Source organism: Somniosus microcephalus, chromosome 19, assembly GCF_052327205.1.
Source record: "Somniosus microcephalus isolate GS21.2 chromosome 19, FLI_Smic_1.0, whole genome shotgun sequence".
NCBI classification, from domain to species: domain Eukaryota; kingdom Metazoa; phylum Chordata; class Chondrichthyes; order Squaliformes; family Somniosidae; genus Somniosus; species Somniosus microcephalus.
In genome coordinates, this window is record NC_141005.1 from 68,728,790 (window position 1) to 68,750,351 (window position 21,562).

General features: G+C 46.7%; 1 protein-coding gene across 1 annotated transcript in view; it reads right to left on the reverse strand.

The window, feature by feature from the left end:
• Nucleotides 1-443: 443 nt before the first annotated feature.
• The window catches only part of LOC147104604 (ras-related protein Rab-35), a 54,102-nt gene continuing 32,983 nt past the window's right edge, over nt 444-21,562 (reverse strand). Inside the window, exons 4-6 of the mRNA XM_085961997.1 lie at nt 7,736-7,860; nt 2,855-2,979; nt 444-2,745 (exon numbers count right to left, since the gene is read on the reverse strand). Of these exons, the coding sequence (XP_085818123.1) occupies nt 2,617-2,745; nt 2,855-2,979; nt 7,736-7,860 (379 nt within the window). The 3' untranslated portion in view covers nt 444-2,616. The remainder of the gene's footprint in view (nt 2,746-2,854; nt 2,980-7,735; nt 7,861-21,562) is intronic.

Below are 21,562 nucleotides of genomic sequence, written 5' to 3' on the forward strand. Positions count from 1 at the left end.
TGGATATTAAGGAAATCAAAGGATATGGGGATAGTGCAGGAAGGTGGAGATGAGGTAGATGATCAGCCATGATCTTATTGAATGGCAGAGCAGGCTTGAAGGGCCGAATGGCCTACTCCTGCTCCTATTTATGTTCTTATAATATATAAAATTAAGTACACACACACACGTATTGTGTACAAACAAGACAGACGCACATACACTCACGCTTCCAAGTCACAAGTACACTTTTATGCTTGTGCACACCCAAGGCAAATAACCACAAAAGGTACAATGCAAGACAGACACACAGAAATTTTGCATACACACATACATGGCCAACACGAAAAAAGCATCTTGCATAGATGGAAGGTAGACGTGCAGTAAGTGTGCACACGCCTTACATGCAGGTGGCATAAGCAAGGGACGCGTGACAAACATATGACATTGCAGCCTGTACCACATTTTGCAATAATTTCTGTGTTTTAATACATAATAGTTGTCATTACGAACAGTTGCATAACCAATTGCCACAAGATTTCAGATATTTTAAGATACACCTTTGAACAGAAGGGATTCCACAATATAACCATCTAAAGTAGGCCTTCTCCTTTGATGTAATGTCCACCTTGTACACAAATAAAGGATACATTTTCTTTAAAACTGTCAGTAAATGGTAACCCCTAAAACAAGTTATTTAAGTTACTTTTATCCAACATCCCATTAAAAAATATTGGCATCCACTATTCCCAATCAAGCACTTGCCTGGTCAGGTACATCACGAGTCTGATCCAGGATCGAACTCCCTGTGCAGTGACCAATGAGGCTTTACCTCAGCCTCAGAAGAGTGCTTCATTCTCCCGCCAGGTGACCCTTCCATTCCCCACACTAGCCATCCCCGTGGCACAAGACTCTTAATTTAGTGACAATTAGTACTCAATTATGGGCAGTTTTGTGCTGCAGATTCCACCCACCCTGATTGCACTTGGAGTGCTTACAGCCAGTGACAGTCCATCATCTCATCAGCATTAGCTAGACTTCTACACAGATCGAGGTGATGACTGGCTGGTATATACTTTGTGGGGGTGGGGTTGTGTGTTCATCAAGGTGAAGGATGTTAGTGCTGGGGAAAAGGACACTTCCCATTTCAGGCTCCCAGTGTTAACATCAAGCAGGTCAGGTACAGTATGGTTAGACGCAAAGTATAGCTCTCTATATTTCTCCCTCTAGCATTCCCCAGGTCAGGTACAGCATGGGGCAGATACAGAGCAAAGCTCCCTCAACTCTGCTCCAACCTCAGCACAGCAATCTATACTTCAACAATGTGACATTTTCCCCATTTCCCAGCCACCCTGTGGTTTCTCAGGGTGAAGATGCCAAACTCGTGACGAATTGGGGCGTTCCCATTAGAAACTGGATCGAGACTGCCCGAACTCATTCCACCCAAGGACCCTCACACCTGGTAGTGGAGACTTGGATTTCGTCCTTGTGGCCTGGATTTGGACCCAAGTCCCCGAGGTGAAAAGACCAGTGTACAAGCTAGAGACTGTTATTTTTACCCCCTCGCATTTTAAAATGCAACAGCCCCCCCAGTATAAGGTGCACTTTTGCGTGTGTATTTATTGTGTTGTAGGACACAGGTTTTGTGCTGTTTGCAGTGAGACACCGTTACAAGTCAACCACCTGCCTTCCATGCTGAAGGCCTGAGGCATTAATGCGCATAAAGCTAACACACATGATCGACGGACTTATTAAAAACACCGTTCATTCGCCTTACCTTATTTCACACTTTATTTTGTTAAGGTTTTTTCCTATTTTTCCCCCCCCTCTCATTATAGTACAAGGCTAATTACCATTCTATAGAAGATAAACTCGTTAACCAAAATCTCTGGACCCGCTTTTGGTATAAATAGCAGAGTAGTTAATTGATGGTAAAAATTCCAAATCAAAAGGGGGCTCTTGAATTCCATTCATAAAAATGCCGAGCCCATTAGCGAGCCCCTGCCCCTTTCTCCCTTCGTGATAGTTAACTTCCCCCCTCCCACCCCCCCCAACACAAACTATAAATCGGGCAATGTCAATCAGAATCTAATACAGTGGGAACAGTGCAAAAAAATGGAGGGAGCAAGTGGCCACCGTGCGTCAACGTTAGTCAGCAGCTTGATTCGAAGAAGTTTGCGTTTTTTTAAAATCAAAAAAAAAGAATAATGAAGGTGGTTCATGACTTCTTGGCATTTGAAAGTATTAGGCGAAGCGAGGATGAAAAGGGGGAGGCATTAAAGCTGTACATTATGTACAGGGTTTTGAAACCCCTCAGGCGAGGCAAGTCACTCGTTGATCTTCTCTGTACATCCATACAAATCAAACTGGAATGAGGCGACCTGATCCAATCTTGGCATTGAGCTCCGTCGGCACAGTCGCTTTCATTGGAAAAAAAATAGTAATTCAGAAGCTGAAATCTAGGAGCAACAGCACTGAGCCGGCAAGATCCCACATCTGCTCTCAAACATTATCCTCCCGGGGGTGGGGGTGGGGGGGATGTGGAAAAAAAAAATGTTCGTTTTTGACTTCATGATACACAAGTCCAAGTGAAAGGGACTGTCCATTGCAAAGAAGTCTGTTTTAATTCGTTCCTCGTTAGCAACACTTTCTCTTCTTTTTACTATTTTTGGACAGTTTGATGACGTCGTTCTGCTGCTGTTGCTGCTGTTTGGCTAAGTTCTCTTTCTTGGCCCGCAGCACTAGCTCTGTGATGCAGTTGAACATCTGAAAGGAAACACAGACCGTCAGCTTGATGTACAGCGCCTGAACGGAAGAAACGGCGGCAGACAAAGAGTAGCGGAATTGTTCACCAAACCCGGTCGGGGGCGCCTACCTCTTCAACGTTGAGGTTCTCCTTCGCACTGGTCTCAAAAAGCTGAATGCCCATCTGCTCTGCAAATTTCTGTGCGTCATTGGTCTCAACAAATTTGCGCCCTGGGTCGTCATTCTTGTTGCCGACTGAAATAGAAGCAAAGGCGTGAACATTCCTGAAAAAGGTCCGACACCGGCCGAGGCTGCGGTGGGAACAGGCTAATGAGGGGGGAAAACGGGAAACTGCACACAAACGGGTCCAAGAGATGGGCAAAACTGGTGGGGGGGGGGGGGGGAAAGAGGGGAAAGAGGAGAGAGCGCCGGGGGGGAGGGAGAGCACGCCGGGAAGGGGGGGGGGGGAGAGAGAGAGAGCGGGCCGAGAGAGAGAGGAGGAGAGAGAACAGGCCAAGGGGGGGGGGGGGGGGGGGGGTGGGAAAGAGGGGGAGCGCGGGCCAAGGGGGTTACTGGAAATAGGGGCAAGGAATGACACAAGGCAGACATTATTTGAACGATTCCTCTACACCAAGTACCGCTGCTGAAGATACACGACAAGGTCGTCTCGGAGCAGCCCAGCACTATGGGCTTCTTTCAGCTAACAGTTCCATAGGAAAGCCCATGGATTGGTACCCCATCAATACAGAATTTTCCTCATCCTGGGATACCCTTCTCCGTGTCTCGGGCTGCCCAGATGTCAATTCACCGGTTTCCCTGTGGGATATGCTCGCTGACACTCCCACAGTGCAGCAGCTTTTACAATGAGACTGGGGGGGCGGGGGTGTGGTGGGAGATTCATAAAGCAGCACTTCATGCCAAGGCATTTATTATAGGCGTCCAATTAAACAGTAAAGAATCCCATGCTCCAATGATTCTCTGCATAAGGAAATTTCTCCTAACCCCTCTCCTTAATCTGAGTGACAATTTAAACCGACAAACCCTCGTGATCAGGGAACCTCCAGGGGACTTGGAAATAAACGATTTGTCACTCACATTACTCTGGTTTTGGGGTAGTTCGAGGCGTACACAGAGGTTCCTCACATCTAAACCATTTCTCCTCTTTTAAAGGAGAGGGTAGGTCACTACCGTTGTGTATGCCAGTAAAACAAAGATATGCCCAAAACAAATATGGTTGGCATAAATTCTGCAAACATTAATTTAAAAGAAATAGAGGGAGGTTAGGCAACGCTTGGAGGGAGTCTGCGTTCAGATGGCATACCGAAGGACCCTTGCCCGTGATTAGCCCAGGGAATAACTACTGCAAGAACAGTGCCACCAGCCTCCCTCAGTGAGCTCTCACCCTGATGGCAAACACCTCGTGACCAAGCTTCTGCTCAGACACTGGCTTCGGTTATTATGTTAGTTGATATTGTTAACTGTTCTCTCCCCTCAGGTACTGTCCCCCTCCCCTTCAAATCTGTCAACAGCCCTCTCGTCAAAAAAAACAACGCTTGACCCCTCTGTCCTTGCAAACTACTGGCCCCATCTCCAACCTCCCTCTCCTCTCCAAGTCCTTGAACATGTTGTCGCCTCCCAAATCCATGCCCATCTTTCACAGAATTCCATGTTTGAATCCCTCCAATCAGGTTTCCACCCCGGCACAGCAGCGAACGGCTCTTATCAAAGTCACAAATGTCATCCTAAGTAACTGCGATTGCGTTAAACTATCCCTCCTCGTTCTTCTCGACCTATCTGCAGCTTTTGACACGGTTGACTACACCTTCTTCCTCCAACGCCTCTCATCCAGCTGGGTGGGACTGCCCTCGCCTGGTTCCATTCTTATCTATCCAGTTGTAGCCAGAGAATCACCTGCAATGGCTTCTCTTCCCACATCATTACCTCTGGGGTCCCCCAAGGATCTATCCTTGGCCCCCTCCCATTTCTCATTTACACGCCGTCCCTCGGTGACATCATCCAAAAACACAGCATCAGGTTCCATGTATACGCTGACGACACCGAGCTCTACCTCACCACCACCTCCCTCGACCCCTCCACAGTCTCTAAACTGTCACATTGCTTGTCTGACGTCCAGTACGGGATAAGCAGAAATTTTCTCCAACTAAATATTGGGAAGCCCGGAGCCATTGCCTTCGGTCCCTGCCACAAACTCCTTTCCCTAGCCACTGACTCCATCCCTCTCCCTGGCAACTGTCTGAGGCTGAACCAGACTGTTTGCAACCTTGGTGTCGCATCTGAACTTCCAACCACTAAGATCGCCTGTTTCCAGCTTCATAACATCGCCCGATTCCATCCTGCCTCAGCTCATCAGTGCTGAAATTCTCATCCATGCCTTTGTTACCTCTAGACTTGACTATTCCAACGCATTCCTGGCCAGCCACCCAGCTTCCAACCTCCATAAACGTGGAGTTCATCCAAAACCCTGCTGCCCGTGTCCTAACTCATACCAAATCCCGTTCACCCAACACCTGTGTGCTCGCTGACCTACAATGGCTCCCAGTTAAGCAACACCTCGATTTAAAAAATCTTCATCTTTGTTTTCAAATCCCTCCATGGCCTCACCCCTCCCTATCTCTGTAACCCCCTCCAGCCCTACACCCCTCCGAGATATCTGTGCTCCTCCAATCCTGGCCTCTTGCACATCCCCGATTTTAATCGCTCCACCATTGGAGGCCCCAAGCTCTGGAATTGCCTCCCTGAACACCTCTTTCCTCTTTTAAGACGTTCCTTAAAACCTACCTCCATTACCAAGCTTTTGGTCATCTGCCCTAATATCTCATGTGGCTCGGAGTCAAATTTTGTTTGATAACACTCCTGTGAAATGCCGTGGGACATTTTACTATGTTCAAGGCGCTATATAAATCCAAGTTGTTGTTTGGCTTTCAGTACAGGATAACAGAGGGCATCACCACTGCTGTGTGAAGCACCATCAACCTTAATTCTTCCTGGTTACTTTTCCTGCTTGAAAATCACTCATTTTAGATTTGCTTAGTGCTCTTGATTCTTTCCGGTTTAATTTTTCTCTCCTACTTGCAGGTTGAGTTGTAATTCTGTCTCTGCATTCTGTACTGTAGAATGGGCAAAAGATCACCAAGTGCTCCAAGTGTAATGGGAGGCCGTCAAAGAGGAGATAATTTGGGTACAGTTACGAGACATTCCCACGAGGGGGAAAGGAAATGCATCCAAATCTAGAGCTCCCTGGATGACTAAAGATATAGAGATTAAAATGAGACAGAAAAAGGAGCCTTATGATAAAGGTCAGGTTCATTATACAGTAGAGAACCAAGCTGCATACAGAAAGTATAGAGGAGAATTGAAAAGGTAATAAAGAGGGGCAAAGAGTATGAGAATAGATTAGCAAACAACATTAAAGGGAACCCAAAAGTCTTTTACAGACATATAAATAGTAAAAGGGTAGTCAAAGGAAGGGTGGGACTGATTAGCAACCAAAAAAGATCATCTAATGGAGGCACAGGGGCATGGCTGATGTGAAGTGTTCAAAATCATGAATGGTTTTGAGAGAGTAAATAAGGAGAAGCTGTTTCCAGTGGCAGAAGAGTCAGTGACCAGAGGACACAGATTTAAGGGAATTGGCAAAAGAACCAGAGACGAGATGAGAATTTTTTTTACACAGCGAGTTGTTGTGATCTAGAATGCACGGCCTGAAAGGGCGGTGGAAGCAGAGTCAATAGTAACTTTCAAAAGGGAATTGGACAAATACTTGAAGGGGAAAAAAATTGCAGGGCTTTGGGGAAAGAGCAGGGGAGTGGGACTAATTGGATAGCTCTTCCAGCGAGCCGGCACAATGGGCCAAATGGCCACCTTCTGTGCTGTGTGACCCGATTCTATGGAATGTAAAACTTCTTTATAGTGACGGTGACGTTCCTCTGGGGACAATTTTTGAAATGGCGAGATGAAGGAAATGAAGAGCTTGAATTGTTTACAAAATTAGAAGTGTAAAACGAAAGGGAAGTTGTGAGCAAGGAAGCGATTGGTAAAGTGGGTTAACACAGTGACCTTTCCCCTCTAGGACCTGGGTTTGACTCCAGTCCAGACGAGATGAAAACTTGCGTTCGGTGTCGGACTCTTGTGTGAACTGATTTTGAGCACTCCCGATGGCAGTTCCTCCAGCTATGGAGCACCAAACACCCAAAGCGAAGCACAGATGGCAATCTCACCAATAGCCTACAATTATTGCTAGTGCACAAAATGAAATACCAAATAACTGCAGCAGGAGCACTCTTCAAGACTGGGCTTAAGCATGTATTTGGAACAGAATATTTGGGGGGGTTTGCACCTGCACAGACACCTGAGCTCAGAGTGCTGGATGGTGACACTAGAAGCCAAACATGTTTCAATCCCCTTACTAACTTTTGATAAGCTGAAAAATTCACAAGAAGTTACAGCAGAAGTTTGTACCCGAAACGCAACAGGTACTAGAATATTTAAGAATTTCGGGAGGCTCGCAGACCCGGGTAATCCAACCCTCAAAGGACAGTCCTATTTGACTGTATATGCTCATTTGCCTGTGAGCCTGGAGGGTTGGACAGAGCGGTTTTGTTTTTTTCTACACAGCGCTGCTGCCTTATTGGTGGATAAATCCTAAACCAGAACACCAAGACCCGTCAGGATCAGTAGATTGAGACGTATGCAAATTATTGGGAACATGGATTTAAACTTTATGGGGGACTCCCCCGAAGGTGCAGGGTACACACCCACCATGTGACCACGATGACAAAAGCTTGAAGACCCCTGTCCTAAATGACAGACCTTTCAAGGAACAATAAAAATGCTGCATCTTCTCCTTGGGGGTGGAGGGCCACAGGTGAAGGAGTGACGTGACCTAGGTGGGGAGGGGCCGGGGTGTAGGGAAAAAAAGCGATGGGGTAGGCGAATCATCAGGCAACCCCCAGATTTTATTCTGGGGCTACAGTGGTAATTTTATACATACCCAGTATCCGACACACATCATCACAGTTCTGGTTTATTTCGTGTAACCATCGCTTGACGTTTACAAAGGATTCTGCGCTGGTGACATCATATACCACTATAACCCCGTGAGTGCCTCTGTAGTACCTGCCAAACAAGAAGAGGTAACAGTTAGGAGACACCTGGACTGGTTTTGGTATAGTTAATAACATAGCGGAGCAGGCTCGAGGGGCCGTATGGCCTAATCCTGTTTCTATTTCTTATATTCATTCACAATTGCTAAGGACAAGAAAAAGCCATTCATGGCAATCAAAGCTCATCTCTCGAACTTCAACCCTCTTACGTCTAGCATCCAAATTGAGCACATAATCCAGGTTGACACTGCAGCGCATTACTGAGCGAGTGCTGTACTGTCGGAGGCACTGTTTTTCAGATCAGACGTGAAGGCCTCATCTGTCCACACAGGTGGACGTAAAAGATCCCATGACACTTTTTTTTTTTTTTTTTTTTATAAAGAAGAGTGGAGAGTTCTCCTGGTGTCCTGGCCAACATTTATCCCTCAACCAACATCACTAAACAAAGATTATCTGGTCAATGCTGTTCATGTGACCTGGCTGTGCGCAAATTGAATGCCGTGCTTACCTACATTACAACAGTGACTACATTTCAAAAGTACTTTGTTAGCTGTGAAGTGTTTTGGGACCTCTTGAAGTTGTGAAAGGCACCTTCTTAAATGCAAGTCCTTTCTTTATTTTGAGTGTCCCAAACTACCAGCCTCTTTAATCCAGTTTCCGACTCCGTTTACCTGTTCTTGCACTTTCTATTACTGAAAGTTTTCTTGACAGATTTCTTGCTGGAAGTTAGTGCCAGAGTCTGTGAGAAGGTAAAATGATCTACCTTGACTATAGATGCGCTCATCTCTGGACTGTAGCTTGTCCTTCACGTACATCGGCAGAGGGTAATGTCCACCTAAGATTCCATCAGGACAGGAGTTCTAAACTCCGACACTGCACGACCTTCCCAAATCCCGGCGTTAGACAAATGGGGTAGGGCTCTGCTAGTGGATAGCAAACTCACCCATAACATTCAGAGGGTTCAGTTACAAAGTATCATACTCTTTGTATATTGTTAAACTTCAATATTTGTGTCACAAAATCTATGGACACATTATTTGTAGGAAGACTAGGGTCAATGAAACAGTGTCAGCAGGATGAGGGTCAGATATTGAGCACAGTGGGGTCGGGAGGAGAGGGGCACAGTAGGAGTGGGCGAAGGACACAGCAGAGGACTCAGTAGGGAGCAAGTCTACCGAACAAAATTCTACAATGTCTGCCCAATATTTATCCCTCAACCAATATCACAAACAGATTATCTGATCATTATTACATTGCTGTTTTGGGACCTTATGTGCACAAAATTAGCTGCCAGGTTTCCTACATTACAACAATGACTACACTGCAAAAGTACTTCGTTGGCTGTAAAGCACTTTTGGACGTCCTGAGGTTGTGAAAGGCGCTATAGAAATGCAAGTCTTTCTATTACAAACTTAAAACACAGGTTCCTGCAAATAAGGTTCAACTAAGCATACCTGTTTTCCCCAGTTTGTGCAATCCCACAAAATCCACACAGGAGTAAAACACTGTCCTAGCAGAGAGGAAGCTTCTCTGTAATGGGGTTAACTGAAAGCCTCAATATGCAATACACACATCAGCCACTCACCATCACTGGTGCTCTCAAAATGTCCTCAAGTTGATGAATATTAATGTTGGGGCGAGTCAGGGCTCAGGCTTGGCTTAGAAGAGTTTCACAGCAGGGGGTTGTGTCCTTGAACACTCTCACAACCCAGCAATAGGAGCTTCCCAGATGGCATTCTGGTTCTAGGCACCGGATGGTGTGGCACTGACTCATGCAGACCAGATGGTCCCAGGTTTGACTCTTGGTCTGTGCAGAGTTAGCTGATCTGCACGGAGGCGGCAGTGAAGGCTTTGCAACCTGCGTCAATGCCCAAAGCTCGGGAGGGGTGGGTAAGCTCTGCCGTGGTTTCTGGCTGCTTTCGCAAAAAAAAAAGCTTACTTAAACCGTAAGTCCCAGGAAAAGAAATACAAAATGTAAATACATTGATGTTAAAAGACTGCTGGGACATCATTATAATTAATTGCTCAGTAACTATTTACCGATCTCTAAACTCAGAGGAGTTGTCAGCTGCAAACCCGCAACTAATTGAGGAAGGGAATTACACTCTGCCACAGCTGAACCAAGTAACCATGAGTCACTGGGGACAGCCGACTCCCTCGCTGCATGTATTGGGGGCAGGGTCTCACCCTGTTTTGCTTAACATAGGAACAGAAGAAGGCCATTCAGCCCCTCAAGCCTGTTCCGCCATTCAATTAGATCATGCTTATCTGTATCTTAACTCCATATCCCTCGATGCCTTTACCTAACAGAAATCTATCAGTCTTGAAAATTTCAATTGACCCACAGCCTTCTGTGGGAGAGAATTCCAGATTTCCACTACCCCTTGTGTGGACAAAGCGCTTCCTGATTTCACTCTTAAACGGCCTGGCTCTAATTTTAAGATTGTGCCCCCTGGTTCTGGACTCCCCCCACCAGATGAGACAGCCTCTCTGTATGTAGCCTATCCAATCCCTGTATCATTTTAAACAGTTCAGCTATTCCCTGGAAATTCCTGTGCTGACGATGTCTGGACCAACCTGGGTGCAAAATGGAGCCAGGCCTCGTCAAGAAACCTGAAAGCAGGTATCACGCCAATGGTTCAACCGGATATCTGTGAAAAGCTGTACCTGCATCGATGTTAATTACACACAGGACACAGCTTTTGAATTCAGCAATAACAGATACCCAAGCTCATGAAGATTAAAAGACTTGTAGTGGGCGAGTAGGCTGCTCATGTTTACATAGGGTTTTAGTCTAAGTTTCAGACATTGGCCAATTTGTCAACCTGTCTTTGATGACCATCCTAGTTCAGTTTGGTACCACAGGTGGTTTTGGCTAATCCGACACGGCGGGGACACAATTAGGATTGGCTGTAATGCCCCATTAGCCCCTCCCCCTTTCCCATGGCCCAACAGCTAATGCTCACACATGAAAGGTGGTCACTTGGGTAAGTTAGCAGAGGGTTGCTGGCACTGCGGGGATGTGCCCGAGCAAGAGATAGCCTATGCCTTCTGAAGGCGGCAGGAGAAAAATGGAAAAGGAAAAACAGAAGAAATGGGTCTGGAGAACAACTAATCGCCCCCAACTATCACCATGAAGAGAAAAAGACTAGAGTAAGACTATGGATATTACCAAAGTACATCAACATAGAAAGGGCAAGTTTAACAGCCGTGTCAGCCATGGCTCAGTGGGTGGCACTCTCGCCTGAGTCAGAAGGTTGTGGGTTCAAGTCCCACTCCAGAGACTTGAGCACCTAATCTAACACTCGTCAGTACTGAGGGAGTGCTGCACTGTCAGAGGTGCCGTCTTTCAGATGAGACGATAAACTGAGGCCCCGTCTGCCCTCTCAGATGGACTTAAAAGATCCCGCGGCACTATTTCAAAGAAGAGCAGGGGTATCCTGGCCAATATTTATCCCTCAACCAACATCACTAAACAGATTATCTGGTCATTATCACATTACTGTTTGTGGGAGCTTGCTGTGCGCAAATTGGCTGTCGCATTTCCTACATTACAACAGTGACTCCACTTCAAACAGTACTTCACTGGTTGTAAAGATTGTCCTGAGGTTATGAAAGGTGCTATATAAATTCTTTCAAACATGTGAAAGGCCTTCTCTTATCTATAAATTCGAATCACCGAACAGAGGCACAATTGATTAGAAGCCAGCCATGAAGGAGCACAGCAGGGAGGAGACTCTCACAGCACAGGCTTTTCCACATCAATTAAGATATTTTATATACATTTTAAAAGATATTTCTAATTTAAATTTTGTTTCGATTTAAACTTTTATGAAATAGTCCTTGCCTCACTAAGAAAGGAAACTGAGCTTATGAAGGAAACCACAAAGTCTGAGCATACATTTTACACACCACACATCTCAGGTCTGACTGCAACCAACAATCTCTGGCACAATCTGTGAAAATTAAACCGGTCTTTCACCTGACCACATTCATCATTGAATTGCGTCCAGAAGACACAACAGATCACTGCAGATAACCATCAAAGCTGCAGAGGTCTCCTCTGTAAATTAGTTTCTGGGCACTCTGCAGACGTTTCCTCTGTAAATTAGTTCCTGGGCACACTGCAGGCATCACTCAGTAAATTAGTTCCTAGGCACACTGCAGACGTCTCCTCTGTAAATTAGTTCCTGGGCACACTGCAGATGTCTCCTCTGTAAATTAGTTCCTGGGCACACTGCAGACATCTCCCTCTGTAAATTAGTTCCTGGGCACTCTGCAGACATCTCCCTCTGTAAATTAATTCCTGGGCACACTGCAGACGTCTCCTCTGTAAATTAGTTCCTGGGCACACTGCAGACGTCTCCCTCTGTAAATTAGTTCCTGGGCACACTGCAGACATCCTCCTCTGTAAATTAGTTCCTGGGCATATTGCAGCTCTAGCAACTACAGTCGACATAATAGGTCAGATTTTGCTGTCAAAATATCAGTGAGGCTAATGGCGCTTGCCCTTAATTATGCGTTAATCCATGCCCTTCTTTCCCGGCACTCCATGTTTGAATCCCTCCAATCAGCTTTCCGCCCCGCCATAGTACCGAAACCGCTCATCATCAAAGTCACAAATGACATCCTTTGTGACTGTGACAAAGGTAAACTACCCCATCTCATTCTTCTTGACTTGTCTGCAGCCTCTGACACGGTTGACCACTCCATCCTTCAACGCCTCTCCACCGTCATCCAGCTGGGTGGGACTGCACTGTCCTGGTCCTATTCTTATCTATCTAATCGTAGCCAGAGAATCACCTGTATTGGCTTCTTTTTCCGCTCCCGCATTGTTACCTCGGGCGTCCCCCAAGGATCTATCTTTGGCCCCCTCCTATTTCTCATCTACCATGTTGCCCTTTGGCGACATCATTTGAAAACACAGCATCAGTTTCCACATGTACACTGACGACACCCAGCTCCACCTCACTACCACTCCACGGTCTCTAAATTGTCAGACTGCTTGCCCGACATGGATGAGCAAAACTTTTTTCCAATTAAATATTGGGAAGACCGAAGCCATTGTTTTCAGTCCCTATCACAAACTCCGTTCCCTAGCCACCGACTCCATCCCTCTCCCAAACATCTGTCTGAGGCTGAATCACACTGTCCGCAACCTTGGGGTCATATTTGACCATGAAATGAGCTTCCAACCACATATCCACTGCATAACTAAGACTGCCTATTTCCACCTCCGTAACATCGCCCATCTCCGCCCTTGCCTCAGCTCATCCGCTGCTGAAACCTTCATCCATGCCTTTGTTACCTCTAGACTTGACAATTCCAATGCACTCCTGGCTGGCCTCCCACATTCTACCCTACGTAAACTTGAGGTGATCCAAAACTCGGCTGCCCGTGTCCTAACTTGCACCAAGTCCCGTTCACCCATCACTCCTGTGCTCGCTGACCTACATTGGCTCCCAGTTCAGCAACGCCTCGATTTCAAAATTTTCATCCTTGTTTTCAAATCCCTCCATGGCCTCGCCCCTCCCTATCTCTGTAATCTCCTCCAGCCCTACAACCACCCCCCCATCCCGAGATATCTGCACTCCTCTAATTCTGCCCTCTTGAGCATCCCTGATTATAATCGCTCCACCACTGGTGGCCGTGCCTTCTGTTGCCTCGGCCCTAAGCTCTGGAATTCCCTGCCTAAACTTCCCCATCTCGCTACCACTCTCTCCTCCTTTAAGACGCTCCTTAAAACCTACTTCCTTGACCAAGCTTTTGGTCATCTGCCCTAATTTCTCTTTATTTGGCCCGGTGTCAAATTTTTTGTCTGATAACACTCCTGTGAAACACCTCGAGACGTTTTATGACATTAAAGGCGCTATATAAATACAAGTTGTTGTTGTTAACTGTACAGCAACTTCAAGGGAGGGGCAGACGCACGGCTAAATGCGAATATCCAAAAGTTGCTGTCCGAGTTGCGCCGTTAGCTTTGTGAAAACGGCATTTTGCTGTCTGCCTCACTATTGAAATGCACTGAATGGCATGAAGTTGCTGTATTTGTGCGGTAGATATGAACTAAACCCGCCGCTGATCTTTAGGGCTAGTAATTGCAAGTCTAAGTACCCTTTTAACGACGTGATGTGTTAATGACTACCAAGGGGCAAGTTTAACCAACGGCAGACGGCATTAAATGCCCTGCTAGAGGAAATTCTGGCCCACTGTTAATGGTATAATACTGCAGTAGAGTCCCAAGATCCCATGCCAAACCGATGAAACCCTGGAGGCACAGCAAATGAATGAGAAATCCAGTTGCCTTTGCATGAACCATCCACAGGAGTCAGTGCAAGGTTTGGAGCAAAAATAGATCTACAGAGCATTTTCAAAAGTGTTTATCCATTATAGATATCGAGCGAGACCTTTTCCCCCCTCTTTGTCCTTTGGCCCTGAGGCAACAGGCAATCAGCAGTAATGTGTGTGCATCCATATTCATTAGTATTGCTGACTGATACCACAATTATATTATAGCACTGCTGGTAGCAGCCATGGCTTCAGTGGGAGCACTGCAATATAACTGAGGCGGTGCCAGTGCCGCTGGCAGCATGTGCCAGCTGGTTTCACCTGGTGGTGCCAGCAGCAAGCAGAGTGGTGCGAGCAGCAGGCCACCATTCTTTTCTGGCTCTGGACATTGCTGGCACGTACAGAACCTCCCTCGACACCGGGGAAGGTGCGCGTTAAAAAGACTCAAGTTGCGATCAAGATTTTTAAACAGCGGTCACGCTCTGAAGTATGACTGGCAAGGCGACAGAACACTGGGAATTGAGAACATCGCAGAATACTATGATACTAAAATCAGTGCAAGGATTAAGACAGTAGGCAAGCTTAAACGATGCAAGAGTAGGGATAGACTGGACGTTGGGCGGCGCTGCTTTTTCCAGAGAGTAGTTTTATTCGTTCATGGGATGTGGGCGTCGCTGGCAAGGCCAGCATTTATTGCCTATCCCTAATTGCCCTCGAGAAGGTGGTGGTGAGCCGCTGCAGTCCGTGTGATGAAGGTGCTCCCACAGTGCTGTTAGGTAGTGAGGGAGTTCCAGGATTTTGACCCAGCGACGATGAAGGATCGGTGATATACGGCGAACCTCTGGAATACATTGCCAGCTGGTGTGGTGGGTGCTGGCTCCCTGCGAGCCATCAAGAGGGAGCTGAACCAGTTCTTGACTGGGGCAGAGATCGCATCATCTTGACGGTAAGTGGTTTTACAAATGACACATGTCCATGTAATCTCCTGGACTGGTTTCCATCGCCTGAGGGGGTTGGAAGGGAATTTTCCAAGGTATTTTTTCCCTGATTGGCCCTGGGTTTGTGGCCTCACCCAGGAGATCACATGGCTGCCGGGGAGGTGAGGTGAGGGGAGGGGGTAGGAAGTGACTGGTCACGATGCTTCAGCCATCACGAGTGTGGGCCAGGCTTGATGGACCGGCTGGTCTTTTGCTGCCTGTCATTTTCGGTTGTCGAATATTCATAGAACTGTTTCTACAATACAAACTAGCTATGACTGGGAGTCTGACTGCACTTCCTCTACTCCTCCCCCCACCCCCCCATTCCCCTACCCTTAGTTACTGTAGCAGCCCCACCCATGACACCCATAATTGGGAGAGCTAGCTTTTAAATGATGTGAAAATTGGAAAACTGGAGGGAAGACTCAAAATTCTAAGACTGGCATGTCAGCAAAGCAAAATGCCCTGCACTGCAGACCAAACGTCCAAGTCTAGGGGAGAGGAGGCGGGTTCCTGTGGGATTATTGCTGTCTGTAAACGTTGCCCATTAGAAGCAACACAAACTCACTTGGAGTCTGTGGCCTGGATTTGCGCGGGTCACTGGTGGGCAAAGCCTACCAACATCATGTATTTATATAGTGTCTTTAACGTAGCAAAATGTCCCAACGCGCTCCACAGGAGTATTAGAAGACAAAAAAAATCGACACAGCCATATAAGGAGAAATGAGGGCCGATGGAAGTGGTAGCATAGTGGTTATGTTACTGGACTAGTAATGATCCAGAGACATGTGTTTGAATCCCACCACGGCAGCTGGGGAATTGAAATTCGTTAATTAAATAAATCTGGAATAAAAAGCTAATTGGGAGAGCTAAATTTTAAATGATGTGAAAATTGGAAAAGTACAGGAAACTTTGTTATATCCGGCACCGACGGGACCGAGCTGTTGCCGATCTATCAAAACTGCCGCACATACCAGCGTTAATGTTGAAGCATACGGAGGTTTTCATCTCCGTATCTGACAACAAACACCGTTGCTTAGCAACAGCTTCTAAACAGTCGGCCTTACCTTGGAAGCGTCTCTGTAGCTTAGCAACAGCTTCAGAGAGACTTTCCAGAGCCTGACTGTTGAAAAAAAAGCCACGAGAAGAAAAAAAACCTAACAAAACGGCTCCTGATTTCTGCCGGTAGATCGAGGTTTCTGGACGTACAACCTCCGGATAAACCAAAGTCTCCTGTAATGTCCTTTAGGGAAGGAAATCTGTCGTTCTTACCTGGTCTGGCCTATATATGTGACTCCAGACCCACAGCAATGTGGTTGACTTTTAACTGCCCTCTGAAATGGCGTAGCAAGCCACTCAGTTGTACCAAACCGTTACATCACCACACTGACTACAGCGGTTCAAGGCGGCGGCTCACCACCAGCTTCTCAAGGGCAAGTAGGGACGGGCAATAAATGCTGGCATTGCCAGCGACGCCCACATCTCATGAACGAATAAAAAAAAATGACTAAAAGCTTGGTAAAAGAGGTAAGTTTTAAAGAGTGTCTTAAAAGAGGAAAGAGAGGCAGTGAGGCGAAGAGGTTTAGGCAGGGAATTCCAGAGCTTAGGGCCTGGGCAACAAAAGGCACGGCCACCAATGGTTGAGCGATTATAATCAGGGATGCTCAAGAGGGCAGAATTAGAGGAAAGCACAGTTCCTCAGGAAAACACCCTCCTCCTCCTCAAGCGGAAATTTCCCAACCTACGTCTGCATTAGGAAACTCTGCGCTGCAGCCACTGAACATGGCTCAACGTTGGTGGGTCACAACAGGGCATCAGAGCACCAACAGGGATTGAGGTACAGATCAGCCATAACGTAAGTGAATGGCAGAATAGGCTTGAGGGGCTGAATGGCCTCCTCCTGACTAAGGGCCAAATGCAGATTTGATATGGTTAAGCATAGAGTGTGGGCGGGGGGGGGTGGTAACAGCACAGAATCATTGCAGAGGAAGGAAAAAAAAATTCACACTCGGTGGGGTGGTGGGGTGTCCATAATGCCTTCTGGTGTCTAACTTTCAGTTGGGGTGGGGGGGGGGGGGGGGGAATGGGAGGTCTTGAAGATCTGGGAGCACATCACAAGCCTTGGCAGTTGAGATGTGAAGACCAGGCAAATTAAAGAGAAGGGATAATGAACCAGAATAAAGAGAGACAGATAATAAAATAACTTACAAGATGAAGGCTCACTTGCAGTACCAGCAGCACTCAATGGCTTACTGTCCGCATTGATATATGCTGACAAGGACTTGCACTCTGGTACCATGGAGTCGTCACGGACACCAATTACTCCCAACTACGCTGGCAACCAGTAGGGATTTTCCCTCATTGACAACCTGCGTCTTGACAAGATTGAATGAGGAAAAGAAATACTTATGCAGTGAAGGAGGCACATAGTACTAATGTAAGCCACCTTTGTACTGGGCTAGTCCTGCTGATTCCCGAAGGGCCGGCAATAACAGGAAAACAAAACCCGCCAGATTCACGACGGCTTAGCACAAATACAACAACTTTATGCAGAGAGCAAAAGAACTGGAGGTGGGCACTAGCAACAGTGGTCCGATGCAAGGGAGGTCACTTTGATTCCACCTACAATCTCTGGGATAAATGCAATTAATAGTTGTAAATCTGCCTTAATTTGAGATGTGCACCACGGATGATAACAGACCCTTCTATGCCCATCACTTCCACTCCCCCCTCCGGTCTGGAGCATAAACACCGGCATAGACCTGTTGCTTCTATGCTGTACATTCTAGTCTCTGTAACAACACTGAAGGCTTGGGTTCTCTTCTCAACAGATCCTGCTATTGTTCACCAACTGACCTCACAGGCCACTGCACAGATCCCATTGTACTCGGTGGAATAACAACCTTCTGACCCCATCCTCAGGAACAACGAGAGGTTTCAATTTTATAAGCTGGCAGCTCTTGACTGTTGGCAGAGAACGGGCCACGATACTGGGAGCTCATCCCATCTGATTTCAAAGCCCACTCGCGTGTTGTAAAACTTAAAATCTCCTCCATATTTTCATTTTTACATTTAGCCCTGATAAAATGAACCTTCATTGCAACACGTCAACAGAGGAAACGATCGTTCAAAAGTCGTGCAGTGGAATCAGTAAGGGGATGTGGAGGGTGGAAGTATGATAAACAAAAAGCAAAGGCCTGATACTGTGTGAAGCAGTCATCAATGGCACTGCCATTTAAAACAATCCCAGGGTTAACTGCTCACAGTCATCAACAGACCATGTGGTTTTAATTAACTTGCAGTTAAGACACTTCAAACTACAAGTTAAAGGAAACAAACCCTATGTTTCTGATCACGTCTGGGATCCCTGGTAACTTTTGCTGGGTCCCAAGAATGCCTGGCCAAGGGACAGAAAACACAGGGCTGTTTCCTGTTAGCCCTCTAATAGCCCAACGGGGATCGGTGGTGCAATGCCATAAGTAAACGGTGGCAAAACTGGGGCAAGTAAACAGAGGCCAGTAACAGTGGCGTGGGTAAATGGGGCCGGTGGCACAGTGGTGTATGTAAACAAGGGCTGGTGTAACAGCCTCATATCGAAACACGGGTCAGGTGGCACATTGGCATATGCAAAATGGGGAGCAGGGCATTTAATAATGCTGCTCTCCCAATGCCCCAAGCATCAATATAAAAATGCCTTAAATAGCACTTGTTTAAACATAGGCAGGCCTTCAAAGGCGGCATGCACTTCCATTACAAGTCAAAGCGAGAATTAATTGCCTCCATATTGTGTGCCTTCCTCTCTCAAACTGTGCTTGGTGCCAGAAGATTCAAGGATTGAATTGGTCCATCAGCATCTCGCTCAATGTTTAAAGCCCTTTGAGACTGTGGGATTGACACCCAGAGCCAGTAAGGATCTGCACCAATTCAATGAGCGTTGTTCACTGACAGCTCTCCTGAGCACGTTAGCGCAGCAGCTGGCAGATTCAACATGGCAAGTCTCCAGCAGGCTGCTGCTGAGCGTGGACAATGAGCAAAGCTCTGCCCAATGGCTCGCTCAATGCGGCATCCAAACGAATCACCATTACCAGGAAATTCACAGGCCCAATCCCTGCTCTGTGTCAAGTTCGCTATCTCAGCCAAGGCAGGAGTAGGCATTCTGTTGTCAAATAGCTGACCCCTGCAGACTAAGCTCATGCATTTAAAATGGCCACTTGGCAAGGTAGCAGAAACTCTGCAAACATACCATGCACATGCCAAGAGAGCTGGCAAACTCAAAGTATAAATTAAATTGAGGGGATGACTTTACAAATCCTTCTCACTCGGGGCAACGACGTCATTTAGAATGCACAAAATAACTGTTACCTGCCCAGGGGTGGTTTAATTAACTGCTAATTATATCACTTAATTAGCAACAACATCTGATCCAGAAGACGTTGGCAACTCTTATTCATGTAGAACACAGACCTTTAGATCAGCATTTTGACATTCTACATTTCGCTTCATCAGCCCAATGTGATTGGTCAAGGGTGAGATTTTTTACTAGGTACTAATTTCGATTTTACAAAAATTAACCATTAGGCAGGAAATTAAATCCAAGGGCAGGAAAATCAGCAATGCTGCATCCCCATCTGAAGTCTGATGTGCTTTGCTGTTCCTAATCGCAGGTACCCTACTGATACTACATAATATCGTTTGGGCAGATTAAATACTCACCAGGCTGGAAGATAAGGGGCCCTGTATCTGCCTTTGCACAAACACACTCTGCAAAAGGACAACACCACGACTGCCACCTTAGGATCTGTTCAAGATCAAGTTGTGGATAAGCCAGAACATTCTCCGACTAAATATTGGTAAGACCGAAGCCATATTGTTCGGTTTGCACCAGAAACACTGCACCCTACCCACCGATTCCAACTCCTACCCTGGCACTACACAACCTCATTGTTCGCCGAGCTGAGCCCATCAACAAGATCACCTGTTCCTTGGCAAATCGTCCACACCAAATTCTTCATCCATGCTCCACGCCTCAAGTCACTGCCAGGTTTGACTTCTCCAATGCGCTCCTTGCCAGCCTCCCAACCCGCACCCTATACAAACTCTAGCTTATGCAGAACTCCATTGCACGCATCATTTTGCATACTAAATCCCCGCTCATCCAGCCCTGTTCTCATGGGCCGAGTGTGGTGTCCGAGGCTCAGTGCTGGGACTATTAATTTAATGGACATGTCTATTCGCAACACCAAAGTTCTGATTGGTCCCCTTGGATGGGGAGACCCGAGTGCTGATTGGTCCCCTTGGAGGACAACATAGAAGATAGGAGCAGGAGTAGGCCATTTGGCCCCTCGAGCCTGTTCCGCCATTTAATGAGATCATGGCTGATCATCAAAACTCAGTACCCTGTCCCTGCTTTCTCCCCATATCCCTTGATACCTTTAGCCTTAAGAAATATATCTAACTCCTTCTTGAATATATTTAATGAATTGACCTCAACTGCCCTATGTGGCAGAGAATTCCACAGGTTCACCCCTCTCTGGGTGAAGAAATTCCTCCTCATCTCAGTCCTAAATGGCTTACCCCTTATCCTTAGACTGTGACCCCTGGTTCTGGACTCCCCTGCCATCGGGAACATCCTTCCTGCATCTAGCCTGTCTAAATTTTATAAGTTTCAATGAGATCCCCTCTCATTCTGCTAAACTCTAGCGAATATAAGCCCAATCGACCCAATCTCTCTTCATACGTCATTCCTGCCATCCCAGGCAACAGTCTGGTGAATTTTCGCTGCACTCCCTCCATGGAAAGAACATCCTTCCTCAGATAAGGCCACCAAAACTGCACACAATACTCAAGGTGTGGTCTCACCAAGGCCCTGTACAACTGCAGCAAGAGATCCTTGCTCCTGTACTCGAATCCTCTCACTATGAAGGCCAACATGCCATTTGCCTTCTTAACCGCCTGCTGCACCTGCATGCTTACCTTCAGCGACTGGTGCACAAGGACACCCAGGTCTCGATGCACTTCCCCTTTTCCCAATCTATTGCCATTCAGATAATAATCTGCCTTCCTGTTTTTACCACCAAAGTGGATAACCTCGCATTTATCCACATTATACTGCATCTGCCATGCATCTGCCCAATCACCCAACCTGTCCAAATCACACTGGAGTTTCTCGGCATCCTCCTCACAGCACACAAGCCCACCCAGCTTTGTGTCGTCTGCAAACTTGGAGATATTACATCTATTTCCCTCGTCTAGATCATTAATATATATTGTGAATAACTGGGGTCCTAGCACCGATCCCTGCGGTACCCCACTAGTCACTGACTGCCACTTGGAAAAAGACCCGTTTATTCCAACTCTTTGCTTCCTGTCTGCCAACCAGTTCTCTATCCAAGTCAGTACCTTGCCCCCAATCCCATGTGCTTTAACTTTGCACACTAATATCTTATGCGG